At 51.9% G+C, this 15,992-nt stretch overlaps 1 protein-coding gene across 12 annotated transcripts; it reads right to left on the bottom strand.

Moving 5' to 3' along the window:
- Nucleotides 1-3,929: 3,929 nt before the first annotated feature.
- On the bottom strand, nt 3,930-9,580 carry REPIN1 (replication initiator 1). Of its 12 annotated transcripts, none has more exons than XM_042249008.2 (4): nt 9,409-9,580; nt 7,999-8,196; nt 7,045-7,251; nt 3,930-6,721 (listed from the first exon to the last, which is right to left on the bottom strand). In XM_042249008.2, exons 2-4 carry the CDS (start codon nt 8,153-8,155, stop codon nt 5,028-5,030), a joined length of 2,058 nt encoding a protein of 685 aa, XP_042104942.1. In that variant the 5' UTR covers nt 8,156-8,196; nt 9,409-9,580; the 3' UTR covers nt 3,930-5,027. The 12 variants fall into 12 exon arrangements, with proteins under 12 accessions (XP_042104942.1, XP_042104941.1, XP_042104943.1 ...); XM_042249007.2 differs by having other exon boundaries at nt 9,445-9,580; XM_042249009.2 differs by having other exon boundaries at nt 9,509-9,580.
- Nucleotides 9,581-15,992: the final 6,412 nt, after the last annotated feature.

The raw sequence follows: 15,992 nt of genomic DNA, 5'->3' as shown, positions 1-15,992 counted from the left end.
GCGCTCCCCCGGCCCCGCCAGTCCCGGGGCGGGCGGGGCGGGCCCGCGCCCCTGATTGGCTGGCGGGCCCGGTCTTCTCCGGGACTGCTCCGCCATCTGATTGGCTGAGCCTCTCAGATGACCAGTTTAGCCCTATCGGAGCAGCCTGCGGGGCGGCCCCTTTGTTCTCCAGAGCCAATGGCTGGGGCGGGCCGGCTGACCCCGCCTCCAGTGAAACCAGCTCGGGCCCAGCCTGACTTTAAAGTGCGGGACGGCGGGCGGGCGCGGGGCTCTGGTCTCCTGGTGGGGGAGGAGGGATGGGGATGACGCCAGGTCACTGGTGACCTGACGGTGCCGCAGCACCCGCTCCTCCCATCCGCCGAGCTCTCCCCTCCAGGTCCTTGCCCCGCAGACGCGCGCTCTGAAACCGATCCAGTCGCTGGGCCACTCTCGGTCCGACGCCAGCTGCGCTCCCGCACCGCCCTAGGTGCCGGGATCTGGAGGAAAAAAAAAAAGACACACGAAGCCTGCTCCAACGCTCACACTCGAGTGTGCATGTATCATGGTGGTGGCACTTTGCACGACAGCACACCAGGTGTTAGAGTGAGATGTTCGCGTCTCGTGTGACCAGAGAGATATCGCCCTCCGCACCCTCGCGGCCCTAGACACGTCGTAGGCGCGTGATAAATGGCCCCGGGGTTTCCAGGAGAGACTTAGACTTCATTAAATCCAACCCCTCGCCCTGCAGTTGAGGAAACACTGACTTAACGTTCCTGGGTGGAGTGCGACTGCTGATTTAGAGGCAGCGTTCAGATGGCCAAGCAGGGTCTTAGTCCTTCACAAGAGAGGATTTTCTCATCTACCCACCCTGATCGGAAGGCAATGCTCCTTTATAAAGTCAATAAAATTCCTCACTGCCAGCTCAAAGCGGGCCGGCCACCTAGGGCAACTCCCACGGGCACACTCTCCGGAACTGCTTAGAAACTGCCTTTGGGACATGAGGTTGATACGGAGGAAAACCAGCCTCACTCTGAGACTTCCTACAAACCTTACTGTTAAGCCGTTGGATCTTACTCTAATCAGTCAGCTACAGTCTACTAAGCGTTTGCCCCGGGGCTCAGCTGTTGTTTAGCCTCATATCACAAGAGGAACCGGAAGCCCAAGATTCTATCTTTTGCCACAGTCTTCCAGTGCAGTTTTGTTCTGTTTTAACAAAAGATATTTTCTGTCCCTGGACTTTGACTTATTCTTCTGTAAGAGTTAATAATTTCCTAGTTACAGTCAGCTTTCCACATCTGCCAATTCCACATCCATGAATTCAACCAATAGCCCAATAAAAATATGCAGACGGAAATAAAAGGTAGTTCCAAAAAAAGCAAAATTTGAATTTTCCCGGGCGCAGGTAACTGTATATAACATTTACATTAAGTATTATAAATAATCTAGAGGTAATTTAAAGTATAGGAGAGGACATGAGCACGTAAGGTTATATGAAAATGCAATGCCATTTAAAGAAGGGACTCCAGCATCCAAAGATTTTGCTATCCAGAGGAGTCCTGGAAATAATCCCCTGAGGATCCTGAGAGACCCTGGGTTTTTGCAGGACCCTAATTGGTTCTACGGTCTACAGAAGCATTTGTAAAGTGTAAAACCCTACCCAGTGGCCAGACATCCCTAGGTTCAGTTCAGTTCAGTTGCTCAGTCATGTCCAACTCTTTGAGAACCCATGGACTGCAGCATGCCAGGCCTCCCTATCCATCACTAGGTTATCAATCCTTTAAAGAGTCTCCGTCATCTTATTTTCTAGAGTACCTAGGGGGAAGTTCAACCAAGACTTACGGAATTCCTGTGTTATAGTTCCGCTCTGCCACTGGCTGTGAGTGGGAAAGTCATCTCCACTCTCTGGCCTGCTCCCTCTTTCAACAGAGTGAAAGACTTCCTCCAGATGGACATTTCATGACCAAGGCTGCTTCAAGGGTGGAAAACAATAAAGCACATCTGGGATCCTATTTCCCTTGATGGAAAACAAGAGGGAGGCTGCACATGCGTGTTTGGGAAGGCACAGAGAAAATGTCAGGAAGGCCACCCTCACACTCTTTACTGGATGCAGAGAGAAAAGCCACAAAGTGGGGGGGAAGGGGAGGGGGGCTGGAGTGGGAGAAAGTAAAGGATAACTTTCACCTTAAAAAATATCTCTTCATTGTTAAATTTGATAATTTAATACTTTGTAATTGTAGAAGGAGGGGAAAAAAAACAAACCTGGACTCTTTAGAAGGGGAGGTCCTCTTAGCGTGTTGACCCCTCCAATGGGGCCATCCCTCACATGCCCTGCTGAGCAAGGACTCAGCTCCCACCAGGCCCCCTGAGGGACTCAGGAAGGAGCCACGGGCAAGTTCACTCTGTCCTTGCCCCCGTAAGGTCACTTCCATGGCTTTCCCTGAACTTTGGTCCTCTCCTCACCCCCTGCCCCAAAGCAGTGGGCAGGCATGTTTCTAGGGGACCCACCGCCAGGCATTTCCTATACAAGTAATGACTTCTCAGGAAGTCAGGAACCCTGATCACATTCCCTCTCCTTCATCCTTTTCCCCAGTCACCCCCTCCCAATCCTTGATGCCTGAAGACTGTTTCCTGCCATCATCCTCAGACATCTAACTACTCTCCTGATCACTTGAAAAAAAGCTCCCTTCCCTAGAAACTCTGCACTGCCCTGGCACGGCATGTGCATTCTCAGTCATGTGCCTGTTCAGTCACGAGAGCGCTCCATCGAGCCCAGCTCTTTGAAACCCCAGGGACTGTAGCCTACCAGGCTCCTCTGTCCATGGAATTCTCCAGGGAAGAAATACTGGAGTGGGTTGCCATTTCCTTCTCCAGGGGATCTTCCTGACTCGGGGATGGAATGTGCATCTCTTGCACCTTCTGCATTGGCAGGTAGATTCTTCACCTCTGGTACCACCTGGGAAGCCCTGAGCTCCCTTAAAAAGACATATTTAGGTGGGGCTTTCTTGACACCATGTTCCTAGGCTCTGAGAGATCATTTGCCCTCAATGACACAGGTTTTGAAGTGGCCCCATCACCCCATAAACCTCTAAAAAACTTTGAAGCTGTCTGCTTCCATCCTACACATTTAGAACCCACCCCACCCCACATCCATCTCTCTCTATTCACAATCTGGGGATAGGAATAGGTCCTCCCAGACTTAGGCCTCTTAAGGGGTAAGATTGGGTCTTATTTTTGTAAACTCCCAGTTTCCACTGCATCAAGCACACCATAGACATTTAACAGTTGTCTACACCAAAAGCAGCAGCCCTGCATTTGTCTAATAAACATGCAGTGGTGGTCAACAGCATGGTTTTCGGGTTGAACAGACCCGGGTTTGAACTGCTTCTGGTGATTAACGGTTATATGACCTTGAGCAAATGTTTTCATCTGGAAAGAAAAAAAAAAAGACAAAACGAGTACCTATTGAACTCCTAAGTTGTTAGATCATTTAGGTAAACTTTGCAAGGTGCCAGTCATATAGACAAATGGTGGTTGCACCAGACCCTGTGCGAGGTGCTGGAAGTCTATATAGAAACTAGCAAGGCAGTCAGAAGAGCCTGTCAAAAACAGGCACTCAAATGCATGTGAAACAACCAGTGCAGCGAAGCATACACTGTAACAGACATGAGCACTGCGGCAGGCGAGCCAGGGAGGCCCAGGAGAACAGCAGCAAGTCAGACCTTCTCTCCCAGAGGACTGACACTGAGCGGGGCTGACCTGACCCCACACAAGGCTGGACTCCTAGAGAAGAAACCTCACTTGCTGAGGGTGCCTGACCCTAAATTGGGGCGGGGGTTACAGCCAGGGGTAGTAGAGAAGCTTGAATCCAGCCTTCACCCATCCCAGCCCCCAGTGGTGTGGAACAGCTGCCCTTCCCTCCCCAGGACAAAGGAACACTTACAGCCACCAGCTCTAAAACCAGATCTTTATTCTCTAGTTGGAAAAGGAGGGTTAAGTGGTTGTGTTTAGTTCCAGAGAACAAGGCCCAACAGTAGAAATTACAGGGAAGCGGACTTCATTCATTATAAGGAAGAATTTCTAACAATTAGAATTATTCTACAACAGAACCAGGGCCTCAGGAGATTCCCTGTCACCGAAGTGTTCAAGCAGAGGTTGGGGATCCACACGCTAGAATGCTGGAAGGGAAACTCACTCCCACTTCCCATCAGCTGGCCTTCTGTTAGCAATGGAGCAGTCCTCCCCACAATGTGCTGAGCTCTGAAGGGAGTGAAAGCAGGCTGGGGTATTCGGACAAAAGCCCTGACACAGGGCGGCGGACAGCCATGGGATTGCTCTAAGTGCTGGGAAGGTGGTTGGATGAAGGCAGTCGCAGCGTGGGAAGATGCTCTTGGGGGGGGTGGGGGGGGCGCGGTGCGGAACTGATCTTTCGGTAGAGGAAGGGGAGCCAGGGCACTAACAGGAGACGGGTCTCTCCAAATCTGGGTGCCTGTGCAGGGGCAGGAGCGAGGGGCCGGGCTGGGGCAGGATGGAGGAGCTCGGCTTTGCCTCCCAGGACTGGAAAAGGCCCAGGTGCTGCCCAACAAGGCTGGCAGGTTCTCCCAGGTGTGCCCAGCTGGTCCATTGATCTTCCTGGGCATTCATTCACTAAAGGCTGAACCACACCTACTTGCAAAAAAAAAAAAAAAAAAAAAAACGAGCCGAAGGAACTCATAATTAAGAGACGGGACGTTAAGGCGTTAACACCAGAGGAGAGGGGTCCTCCTGTCCACTGGTGGCCCCTCCGGCCGGAGGGCTCTAAGGGGTGGGTGGAGCTGCTATTGCTACTTTTCCAGGGCACAGGATAGTCGGACCGAACCTTAGCAAACACGAGCGGGAGGCCGGGGTCCCTGCTCTGCAAGTGGACTCCCTGATTACAGCGGGGGACCTCCCTCCCTAACGGGGCCGGCTCACCCCACCTCGCCACCCCCTGCGCCGACAGCAGCAGCAGAGGGCACAGTGTGAACGACGCCCCGGCCCCCCCTCCCTCGGCCTCCGCCGCCCCGGCCCGCTCAAACGTCGTGCTTCTTCTGGTGGGCCAGGAGCTTCCCCTCGTCGTCAAAGGTCTGGCCACAGATGGCGCAGCAGAAGGCGCCGTCCCGGATGTGGCTCTTGCGGTGGGTGATGAGGTTGGACTTCTGGCTAAAGCTGCGGTCGCAGTCGGGGCAGGCGTAGGGGCGCTCGCCCGTGTGGATGCGCCGGTGGGACACCAGGTTGGACTTCTGGCTGAACGCCTTGCCGCACTCGGGGCAGACGTACGGCTTCTCGCCGGTGTGGATGCGCCGGTGCGCGGCCAGATAGGGCTTGTGGCGGAAGGCCTTTCCGCAGTCCGGGCACACGAAGGGCCTCTCGGGCGCGTGGTCGCGCCGGTGGGCGGCCAGGTGGCTCCCCTGGGAGAAGCGGCGCCCGCACTCCTCGCACGCGAAGGGCCGCTCCCCCGAGTGCACCCGGGAGTGCGCCACTAGGTGCGTCTTCTTGCCAAAGTGCTTGCCGCACTCGGCGCACGCGAAGGGGCGCTCGCCGCCGTGCTGCCGCTGGTGCGCGCGCAGGAAGCGCTCCAGCCGGAAGCCCCGCCCACAGTCGGCGCAGGTGTGGAGGGAGGGCGGGGCCTCTGCCGCGGCGCCTGGCGGCCCGGGCCCAGCCGGGACTTCGGCGGGCTCTGGGGCCGGCTCCGGAGGGGGCTCCGGGGCGCGCTCCGGGGCGCTGGCGGGCGGCTGGGGCCCGCCCTGCGCGGACCCCTCGGAGCGCTTGTGGATCTTGCTGTGCGACAGCAGGTTGGGCTTGTGGCGGAAGCGGCGGCCACACTCGGTGCACGGGTACGGCTTCTCGCCCGTGTGGATGCGCCGGTGCGAGGTCAGGTAGGGCTTATTGGTGAAGCGCTTCCCGCACTCGGGGCACTGGTGCGGGCGCTCGCCCGTATGCACGCGGCGGTGGGCGATCAGGTTGGGCTTGTGGCGGAAGCGCTTGCCACAGCAGGCACACTGGAACGGGCGGTCGACGGCGTCCCCGCCCGGCCGGGGCGCGGTCACTGCCGGGCGCCCCCGGGGCCGCGGCCCCAGGGCCTTGGCCGCCGTCTCCTCCAGCGCCTCGGCCACGTGGACCCGCTTGTGCGTCACCAGCTGGTCCCACTGAGCGAAGCTGCGGCCACAGTTGCCGCAGATGAAGGGCCGGGCCTCGGGGGCCGGGGGGTGGCAGCGCCGCAAATGGGCCCGCAGCTGCTTTCTCCGCCAGAAGCGTCTCTCACAGGCGGGACAGGCGATGGGCCGCTTCGCCGCCGAGTGGGCCCGCAGGTGCAGAACCAGGGCCACCCAGCCTCGGAAGCCGTGCCCGCACAGGTGGCAGGCAAAGCCCAGGTCTGGGGTGGCGGCGGCATGGACCTGGCAGTGCAATGCCAAGAAAGGGGCGTGGCGGAAGCGGCGGCCGCACTCGGGACACGGCCGGGGCAGGCGGGCCTGGCAGCGCCGGGCATGAAGCCAGAGGGCCACCCAGCCGGGGAAGTGCCTCCGACAGTGGGCACAGCGATGAGCCCGACCTAGGGGCTGGCCGCCCGACTGGGCCGCGGCGGTGCTTCGCGACCTCAGCCCTTGGGGCTCCTTCTCCAGGGTCTGGGGCGACTCCTGGGAGGGCCCGGAAAGGAGTCGGGGCTGGACCGGGCCCATGGCCACGGGGCCCCTGCAGCGACGTTCCAGCATCGGTTCTTCCTCTGCTAAGGGTGGAAAGGCACAGTCACGCTGGAGAACCACACAACCGGCACCCCCCTCAGCCCCTCCCAGCGGACCCAAGAGGAACCTGCCCCCTCCACTCCTCCAGCCCTGGAATTAGGACCACTAGACTACTCTTCTGCTTCCTCCTATTACGTTATTTCCATCTTGGGTTTCTAGAAAGCATTTCAAGTGGATCTGCTGTTAAGTCTTTATTGGCCCTGGAAACGACTAGAAGGAAGAACCCTGACCCTTCTTGGAATCCCCCTCCGGCATGGAGTAAACACGCCAGGGCTGGCTGCGCAAAGATTGCTGCCTTGGGACTCACCAAAACACGCAGTCACCTCCCCCTTCAGCGCTTTATATGCTTTCCCGAGTGCTTCCCTCTCCTTGTTTCTATTTGCTCTTGTCACATCCGAGCTCCGCAGCAACTCAGTGAGGCTGGGCAAGAGATACGAACTCCCGGTCTGATGGATGAAGCCACTGTCAGGAACGACAGGGTGACGGGACTTGCCCCAGGGGCCACAGAGTAAACCTACAGCAGAACCCGAACGAGGGCTCCAATCTAACCCCGTCTTAGGGAAGGCACTTTGACCTCCCGAGCCTCAGCCTCCCACGGCCAGGAAAGCCAGTGAGAACGGCCCCTTCTCGGGAGCAGGAGAGAGCTCCGGATGCTACTGCCAGCCCAGCGCGATGCCAGGCCACTGCCTGCCCAGACTGTGCCCGCATTCTGCCCGCCTGCCCTCCTCCGCCCCCGCACGTGATGAGGACATTGCAGGAAGGAGAGCGCTCTTGAATCCAAAGAACGCCCACAGCTTGCTGCCCTCGGGGGTGAGCCTGCCTCGCTGCCTTCCCTCGGGGGACTGGGATTACTGGGGCAAAGAAAGGGAAGGAGATTGTAATCTCTGTCCCTTGTCCCGGCCTGCCCCAGCCCCGCCAGGGGCTGCCCCATGGGCAGCTCTTCCAGAGCGGGGAGAACCCAGACTCCTGCAGGGGAGTCTCCTACACCCACTGCCAGATGGGGTGGTGATGAGACTCCTAAGGGACCTTCACTGCCTGCTCACAAGTTCCCCCGAAGTTCCCCCAAACCTGTAGTCCTCTCCAGGAGCACAGACATGACTCATTCCCAGCGGCCAGACTGAGCCCTGGGAAGACTCCCAGGATGTGATGAACGTGAAACTTCCCCCCTCCTCCCTCCAGCGCCCCCCCCCAACCCCCGCCGTAGTGGGGCACTGGGGCCATGAAATGGTTCGAGAATCCAACAAAGAAGCCCACACTCTACCCTGGAGGCTGTGGAGCTGGAGATGAGGCTTGGCCCAGCTCCTCCTGGGGCTGTTCCCGAGGATACTTCTGCGGCTGGAGCGCCTGCTTCGGCCCACACTCGGGTAGCCCCCGGATGTCAGTGAAAACTGCAGCAGTAAAGACACCCCTACCCCCATGGCAGAGCTCAGACCTCCGGTGGCAGAGAGGCCAGTCTTACCTGCGGGGAGGGGAGAAGACGCGTGCGTGAGGCTCAGCGCTCCCCGAGGGAAGTCATCTTTGTGTCCTCGGCAGCCACGGCCCCCTCCCCCACCCCGGCACCCCGCGGGGCAGAGTGACCTCAGTGGCCATCGGATTAAAAACTGAACGTGCCCCCTACACCAAGGAAGCCCGGGGCTGCGTTGGAGGCTCACTTCCTCCCCTGGTAAGGTCACAGCACGAACTGTCCATGCTGATGGCCAAAGGCCCCCGGGCCGAGGGCAGGAACTCTGAAATCCCCGCTGGCTCCCCTTCCCCCACCCTCCTCCCGACAGGAATTCCAGGCCGGGTTCCCAGGGGGGCTGCCAGGCGCGCTCCTGTGACGAGGACTCGGGCAGAGTCCCCTGCCGCGTCCCAGGTGGCAGAGGGCCGTGCAGACCCCCACACTCCCCCTTTTTGTATTCGAGCGTGTGCTTTGCCCCCCTCCCCCCCGTCTACGTTCGCAGACACACGGTTCCGCGCTCTCCGAAGGGCCCCCCCCCCTCCGGTCCCCACGCAGAGCGCGGCTCGCGGATCCTGCGCGCAGGTGCGCGGACTCGCCCCCCGACTCGGTCCAGCAGTGCACCACCCCCCAACACAGCGCGCACCCGGTCACGCGCCCCGCAGGTAGGGCCCCCCCCCCTCTAACCACCACCACCACCACGGGCCCGCGTGGAACCCCGCGCCCTGCCCAGGACGAACCTCTCCACCGGGGAGCGCGGAGGCGCGTCGCGCGTCCATGAGGCCCGAGAGCCGGCGCCGGCCGCGCTCGCCACCCCGCCGCGGCGACAGCAGCAGGTTCGGGTTCACCACCGCCAGGCCCGTGCCCAGCCCCCCCACCCCCGCCCGCCCCGCCGGTTCCCAGCGCCACGTGACTACAGGAGCTGCCGAGGGTCAGTCGCGGGCTCGGGCCGGCGGCCGAGGCCGGAGGGCGGGGCGGGCCGCGGGGCCGGCCGCGCGGGGCCCCTCTCCCGCCCCCAGCGCCCCCTCGCGGGCCGCGCGGGGCCCCGACTCCGTTGCTATGGCTACCGGCAGGATTTTTCCTGGACTGGCCCGGCTCAGGTTTCCCCGACCCTTTGTCCCTCCCGGCGAGCGCGGGTGCCTGGGCGACCGCATGGCCGGACCGCGGTCACTCGGCGAGACCCGACCTCGCTGGCCCGAGCCTTGGCGAGGGCGCTCCTCGACCCCCACCCACCCGGCCGTCGCCCTCCGCTTCTCCGACCACCTGGACCTTTGGCCGCGCCGCAGAACGTGAATAGCGCAGCGGCTGAGCCCGGGCTGGGGGCACGGCTGACCCGAGAAAGTCGGCTTCTGGGTAGTTCAGAGCTGGAGAAAAGGAAAGGCCCGATGGGGTGAACTTTGAAAACGGGCCGCCCTCGCTTCCAGAAATCAGCCGAGCGCAGGCGCGGGCGGTCCTGGCACCTAGGACGCTGCGCTTGGAAACGCACCGCATCCCAAAGGCGAGTGCGGAGGCAGGTGCGAGTCTGCGTCCCTGACTCACCGTCTAGCAGGTGGCCTTGGCTTTCCCAACGAAACACTTCATGGGTTTTCTAGACTTGGACAGTCTCACGTATTCTTATGCTTTTCAACACAGGCAACTTTATAATTGTACATTTTTAAAAAAAAACTTTATTTTGTATTGGGGAGTGTAGCTGATTAACAAGATGTGACAGTTTCAGGTGGACAGCAGAGAGCCGTATGCATACATGTATCCGTTCTCCTGTACGATTATTGTTTAAAACACAAAGTCTGTTGCATTAATAGGAAATAAAATATGCAGATTTCTCATACTTACCTCATACATTTACATTAAATGTAACGTAAAATATCAGTTACATTTAATGCCTTGGTATGTATCACCATCAGGAATCCTTTTGGATATGAATTTGAGCAAACTCCAGGAAATAGTGGAAGACAGAGAAGCCTGGCATGCAAGAGTAGGACAGGACTTAGCGACTGAACAACATAACGTATCATCGGGCATTTTTTCTGGGCTTGTCTATGCTGTTTGAGGTTGGGGTAATGCCTTACAAAGATGTATTCTGCCTTTCTCGCTTAACAATGTTGTGAATTTTCTTCTGTCCTATTAAATATTCTTTTATAACAAGATTCTTAACTGCAACATAACTGCACATACATTTTCTACTTTTCTGTATCATGGATTCATAGTTTATTGCAGATGGCTGATTTAAAAATTCTAGAAGTGGGGAACTGGCAGGTCAAAGGCAAAGTATATTTTTCAAACGTTTTCTAAACTATCTTTGAGAAAAGTTTATTGGTTTTATTATGAGAAATGCCCTCTTTTCCATATCCTTGAAAATACAGGCTGTTTTTTCAAATTTAAAGTTGTTCTTTCTCATTGTTTTGAATGTTGCTTCTTAAATTACTAGTTAACTGGCTTGTTTTTCATGTAGTTATATATTAACTGTATTTTGTCTTTTGTGAATTTGCTTATGTCCCTTTGCCCACTTTTCTGTTTGTTCATTTTAAAAAGTTGGGAAATTGACTTCTGGGTATATGTCTGAAGATAATTCAAAAAGATACATGCATCTCAATGTTGATAGCAGCATTATTTACAATAGCCACGATAGGGAAGCATCCTAAGTGTCCTCCAACAGACAAAAAAGATAAAGAAGTTGTGGTGTACATAAACAATGGAATACTACTCAGCCTTAAAAGAATGAAATGTTACCCTTTGCCGCAATGTGAATGGATATGGAGGATATTATGCTTAGTGAAATAAATCAAACAGAGAAAACCAAATACTGTTATGTTATCACTCATAAGTTAAATCTAAAACATAAGAAAAAACAACCTACTGAATATAACAAAAAAGAAACTGACTCACACATACAGAGAACAAACTTGTGGCTACCAATAAGGAGAGGGAAGGAGGGAGGAGCAAGATAAGGGTAGGTATACTACAGAGATATAAATAAGCTACAAGGATAAATTGTATCCTTTTATTTATTTCTTTTATTTCCTATAAGATCACAGGGAATATAGCAAATATTTTACAATAACTATAGAGTATAAATTATAAAAATTTTGAATCACCATGCTGTATACCTGAAACTAATATGATATTGTAAATCAATACCTCAAAAAAAAAAAAAAACAGTTGGGAAATTGGTTTTATTTCACTTTGTTTGGGGGTGGGGGGCACTCCTTTTAAAGTAAAAGGCTTCTATGGTTTCTGCCTTATATTTAGAGAGATCACACCACCCCTCCCCAAATTAAATTTTATGTTTGTATTTTTATGACAGAAAATGTTTTAATGTTTTTAGTGTAACTACTCCCCTTATACACAGATTTCCTTTTTCTCTCCAAAACTTTCTTAGCTAAAATGACTCATTTATCACTTCTCCTTTTGAGATGGTCCACACTTTGTCTGTGGAGTGTGTTTCTCTCTCAATAAATCCGCTTCTTACCTGAATGAATAAATAAATAAAATCAATCATTTATTCTTCTAAATGAACTTTAGAATTTCTTGTCAATATTTAACATTTTTTCTTGTCATTATTTAAAAAACCCAGATGAAGAGAGTTAAGATTCATGTCCCTCTATTTGTCCAGGCTTTATTTTACCTCTAATAGTCATTTTCTATTTGCTGATTAAATAGTGTAACTTTTATACTTATCCTATACAAAATTTACAAATATGAGAAATCTCTGTCAGAAACTTTGTCAGAGTTTTAAGGTTGAGAAAATATGGTAGAATGGATATTGTAGCACATAAGCTAAGTCTGATGATTATAGAATGGATTTTCTATGCATGCAATCAGAAAATGCTTGAGTTTTTACTGAAATACTTACTGTGTGTTACTTGCTCAGTCATGTCCAACTCTTTGTGACCCCATGAACTATAGCCTGCCAGGCTCCTCTCTTTATGGAATTCTGCAAGCAAGAATATTAGAGTAGGTAGCCATTCCCTTCTCCAGGGCATCTTCCCTGACCCAGGGATTGAACCCAGGTCTCCCACACTGGAGGCAGATTCTTTACCATCTGAGTGACCAGGGACCCCAAAATGCTTAATAATAATAGTTAATATTATTGGGAAGAATAGAGGACAGAAATGGTATGGACCTAACAGAAGCAGAAGATATTAGGAAGAGGTGTCAAGAATACACAGGAGAACTATACGAAAAAGATCTGCATTACCCAATAACCACGATGATGTGAACACTCACCTAGAGCCAGACAGCTTGGAGTGTGAAGTCAAGGAGACCTTAGGAAGCATCACTACGAACAAAGCAAGTGGAGGTGATGGAATTCCAGCTGAGCCATTTCAAATCCTAAAAGATGATGCTGTGAAAGTGCTGCACTCAATATACCAGAAAATTTGGAAAACTAAGCAGTGGCCACAGGACTGGAAAAGATCACTTTTAATTCCAATCCCAAAGAAGGGCAATGCCAAAAAGTGTTCAAACTACCGCACAACTGCACTCATTTGACATGCCAACAAAGTAATGTTCAAAATTCCCCAAGCTACGCTCAATAGTACGTGAACCAAGAATTTCCAGATGTTCAAGAGTTGGACTATAAAGAAAGCTAAGCACCAAAGAATTGATGCTTTTGAATTGTGGTGTTAGAGAAGCCTCTAGAGAGTCCCTTGGACTGCAAGGAGATCAAACCAGTCAATCCTAAAGGAAATGAGTCCTGAATATTCATGAAAAGGACTGATGCTGAAGCTCCAATACTTTGGCCACCTGTTGTGAAGAACTGACACATTGTAAAAGACCCTGATGCTAGAAACAATTTAAGGCAGGAGGAGAAGGGGACAACAGAGGATGAGATGGTTGGATGGCATCACCGACTCAATGGACATGACTTAGAGGAAGCTCTGGGAGTTGGTGATGGACAGGGAGGCCTGGCATGCTGCACTCCATGGGGTCGCAAAGAGTCGGACATGACTGAACGACTGAACTGAACTGAAGCTGGATTTAGAAAAAGCAGAGGAACCAAAGATCAAATTGCCAACATCGATTGGATCATAGAAAAAGCAAGAGAATTCCAGAAGAACATCTACTTCTGCTTCATGACTATGCTAAAGCCTTTGACTGTGTGGATCACAATCAACTGTGGAAAACTCTTTAAAGAGGTGGGAATACTAGACCACCTTACCTGCCTCCTGCGAAACCTGTATGCAGATCAGGAAGCAACAGTTAGAACCGGACATGGAACAACACACTGGTTCCAAATTGGGAAAGGAGTATGTCAAGGCTGTATATTGTCACCCTGCTTATTTAACTTATATGCAGACTTCAGTTCAGGCGCTCAGTTGTGTCCGACTCTTTGCGACCCCATAAAATGCAGCACGCCAGGCCTCCCTGTCCATCACCAACTCCCGGAGTTGACAAAGACGTTTGTTGACAAAGTAATGTCTCTGCTTTTTATGCTGTCTAGGTTGGTCATGACTTTCCTTCCAAGGAGTAAGCATCTTTTAATTTATATGCAGAGTACATCACACGATTGGCCAGGCTGGATGAAGCACAGGCTGGAATCAAGATTGCCAGGAGAAATATCAATAACCTCAGATATGCAGATAATACCACTCTTATGACAGAAAGCGAAGAGGAACTAAAGAGCCTCTTGATGAAAGTGAAAGAGGAGAGTAAAAAACCTGGCTTAAAACTCAACATTCAAAACATGAAGATCATGGTATCTGGGCCCATCAGTTCAGTTCAGTTCAGTTCAGTTCAGTCACTCAGTCGTGTATGACTCTTTGTGACCCTGTGAACCGCAGCATGCCAGGCCTCCCTGTCCATTACCAACTCCCGGAGTCCACACAAACCCATGTCCATTAAGTTGGTGATATCATCTAACCATCTCATCCTCTGTTGTCCCCTTCTCCTCCTGCCTTTAATCTTTACCAACATCAGGGTCTTTTCAAATGAGTCAGCTCTTTGCATCAGGTGGACAAAATATTGGAGTTTCAGCTTCAACATCAGTCCTTCCAGTCAACACCCAGGACTGATTTCCTTTAGGATGGACTGGTTGGATCTCCTTGCAGTCCAAGGGACTCTCAAGAGTCTTCTCCAACACCACAGTTCAAAAGCATCAATTCTTTGGTGCTCAGCTTTCTTTATAGTCCAATCTCACATCCATACATGACCACTGGAAAAACCATAGCCTTGACTAGACAGACCTTTGTTGGCAAAGTAATGTCTCTGCTTTTTAATATGCTGTCTAGGTTGATCATAACTTTCCTTTCAAGAAGTAAGCGTCTTTTAATTTCATGGCTGCAGTCATCATCTGCAGTGATTTTGGAGCCCAGAGAAATAAAGTCAGCCACTGTTTCCACTGTTTCCCCATCTATTTGCCATGAAGTGATGGGACCAGATGCCATGATCTTCGTTTTCTGAATGTTGAGCTTTAGGCCAACTTTTTCACTCTCCTCTTTCACTTTCATCAAGAGGCTCTTTAGTTCTTCACTTTCTGCCAAAGTCATCTGCCTATCTGAGGTTATTGATATTTCTCCCGGCAATCTTGATTCCAGCTTGTGCTTCTTCCAGTCCAGCATTTCTCATGATGTACTCTGCTTATAAGTTAAATAAGTAAGGTGACAATATACAGCCTTGACGTACTCCTTTTCCTATTTGGAACCAGTCTGTTGTTCCATGTCCAGTTCTAACTGTTGCTTCCTGACCTGCATACAGATTTCTCAAGAGGCAGGTCAGATGGTCTGCTATTCCCATTTCTTTCAGAATTTTCCACAGGTTATTGTGATCCACACAGTCAAAGGCTTTGGCATAGTCAATAAAGCAGAAATAGATGTTTTTCTGGAACTCTCTCTTTTTCCATGGTCCAGTGGATGTTGGCAATTTGATCTCCGGTTCCTCTGCCTTTTCTAAAACCATCTTGAACATCTGGAAGTTCATGGTTCACGTACTGCTGAAGCCTGGCTTGGAGAATTTTTAGCATTACTTTACTAGCATGTGAGATGAGCGCAATTGTGCGGTAGTTTGAGCATTCTTTGGCATTGCCTTTCTTTGAGATTGGAATGAAAACTGACCTTTTCCAGTCCTGTGGCCACTGCTGAGTTTTCCAAATTTACTGGCCTACTGAGTGGAGCACTTTCACAGCATCATCTTTCAGGATTTGAAATAGCTCAACTGGAATTCCATCACCTCCACTAGCTTTGTTCGTAGTGATGCTTTCTAAGGCCCACTTGACTTCACATTCCAGGATGTCTGGCTCTAGATGAGTGATCATACCATCATGATAATCTGGGTCATGAAGATCTTTTTTGTACAGTTCTTCTGTGTATTCTTGCCACCTCTTCTTAATATCTTCTGCTTCTTTTAGGTCCCTACCATTTCTGTCCTTTATTGACCCCATCTTTGAATAAAATGTTCCCTTGGTATCTCTAATTTTCTTGAGGAGATCTCTAGTCTTTCTCATTCTATTGTTTTCCTCTATTTCTTTGCACTGATCGCTGAGGAAGGCTTTCTTGTCTCTCCTTGCTATTCTTTGGAACCCTGCATTCAAATGGGTATTTCTGTCCTTTTCTCCTTTCCTTTTCACTTCTCTTCTTTTCACAGCTATTTGTAAGGCCTCCCCAGACAGCCATTTTGCTTTTTTGCATTTCTTTTCCATGGGGATGGTCTTGATCCCTGTCTCCTGTACAATGTCACGAACCTCCATCCTAGTTCATCAGGCACTCTGTCTATCAGATCTAGTTCCTTAAATCTATTTCTCACTTCCACTGTATAATCATAAAGGATTTGATTTAGGTCATACCTGAATGGTCTAATGGTTTTCTCCACTTTCTTCAATT

Source organism: Ovis aries, chromosome 4 (genome assembly GCF_016772045.2).
Source record: "Ovis aries strain OAR_USU_Benz2616 breed Rambouillet chromosome 4, ARS-UI_Ramb_v3.0, whole genome shotgun sequence".
In the NCBI taxonomy this organism is placed as follows: domain Eukaryota; kingdom Metazoa; phylum Chordata; class Mammalia; order Artiodactyla; family Bovidae; genus Ovis; species Ovis aries.
The sequence above is the reverse complement of the archived record's forward strand: the minus strand, read 5'-3'. Positions and strand labels throughout refer to the sequence as shown.

Bases quoted from the DNA above. Each gene is read 5' to 3' on its own strand.
- REPIN1 (XM_042249008.2), bottom strand. From the start codon at position 8,155: ATGGGGGTAGGGGTGTCTTTACTGCTGCAGTTTTCACTGACATCCGGG. The intron at 7,252-7,998 runs GTAGAGTGTGGG...GTTCTGCTGTAG, and splicing joins CCAGCTCCACAGCCTCCAGG to GTTTACTCTGTGGCCCCTGG. The intron at 6,722-7,044 runs GTGAGTCCCAAG...TTCCACCCTTAG, and splicing joins GGAGGTGACTGCGTGTTTTG to CAGAGGAAGAACCGATGCTG.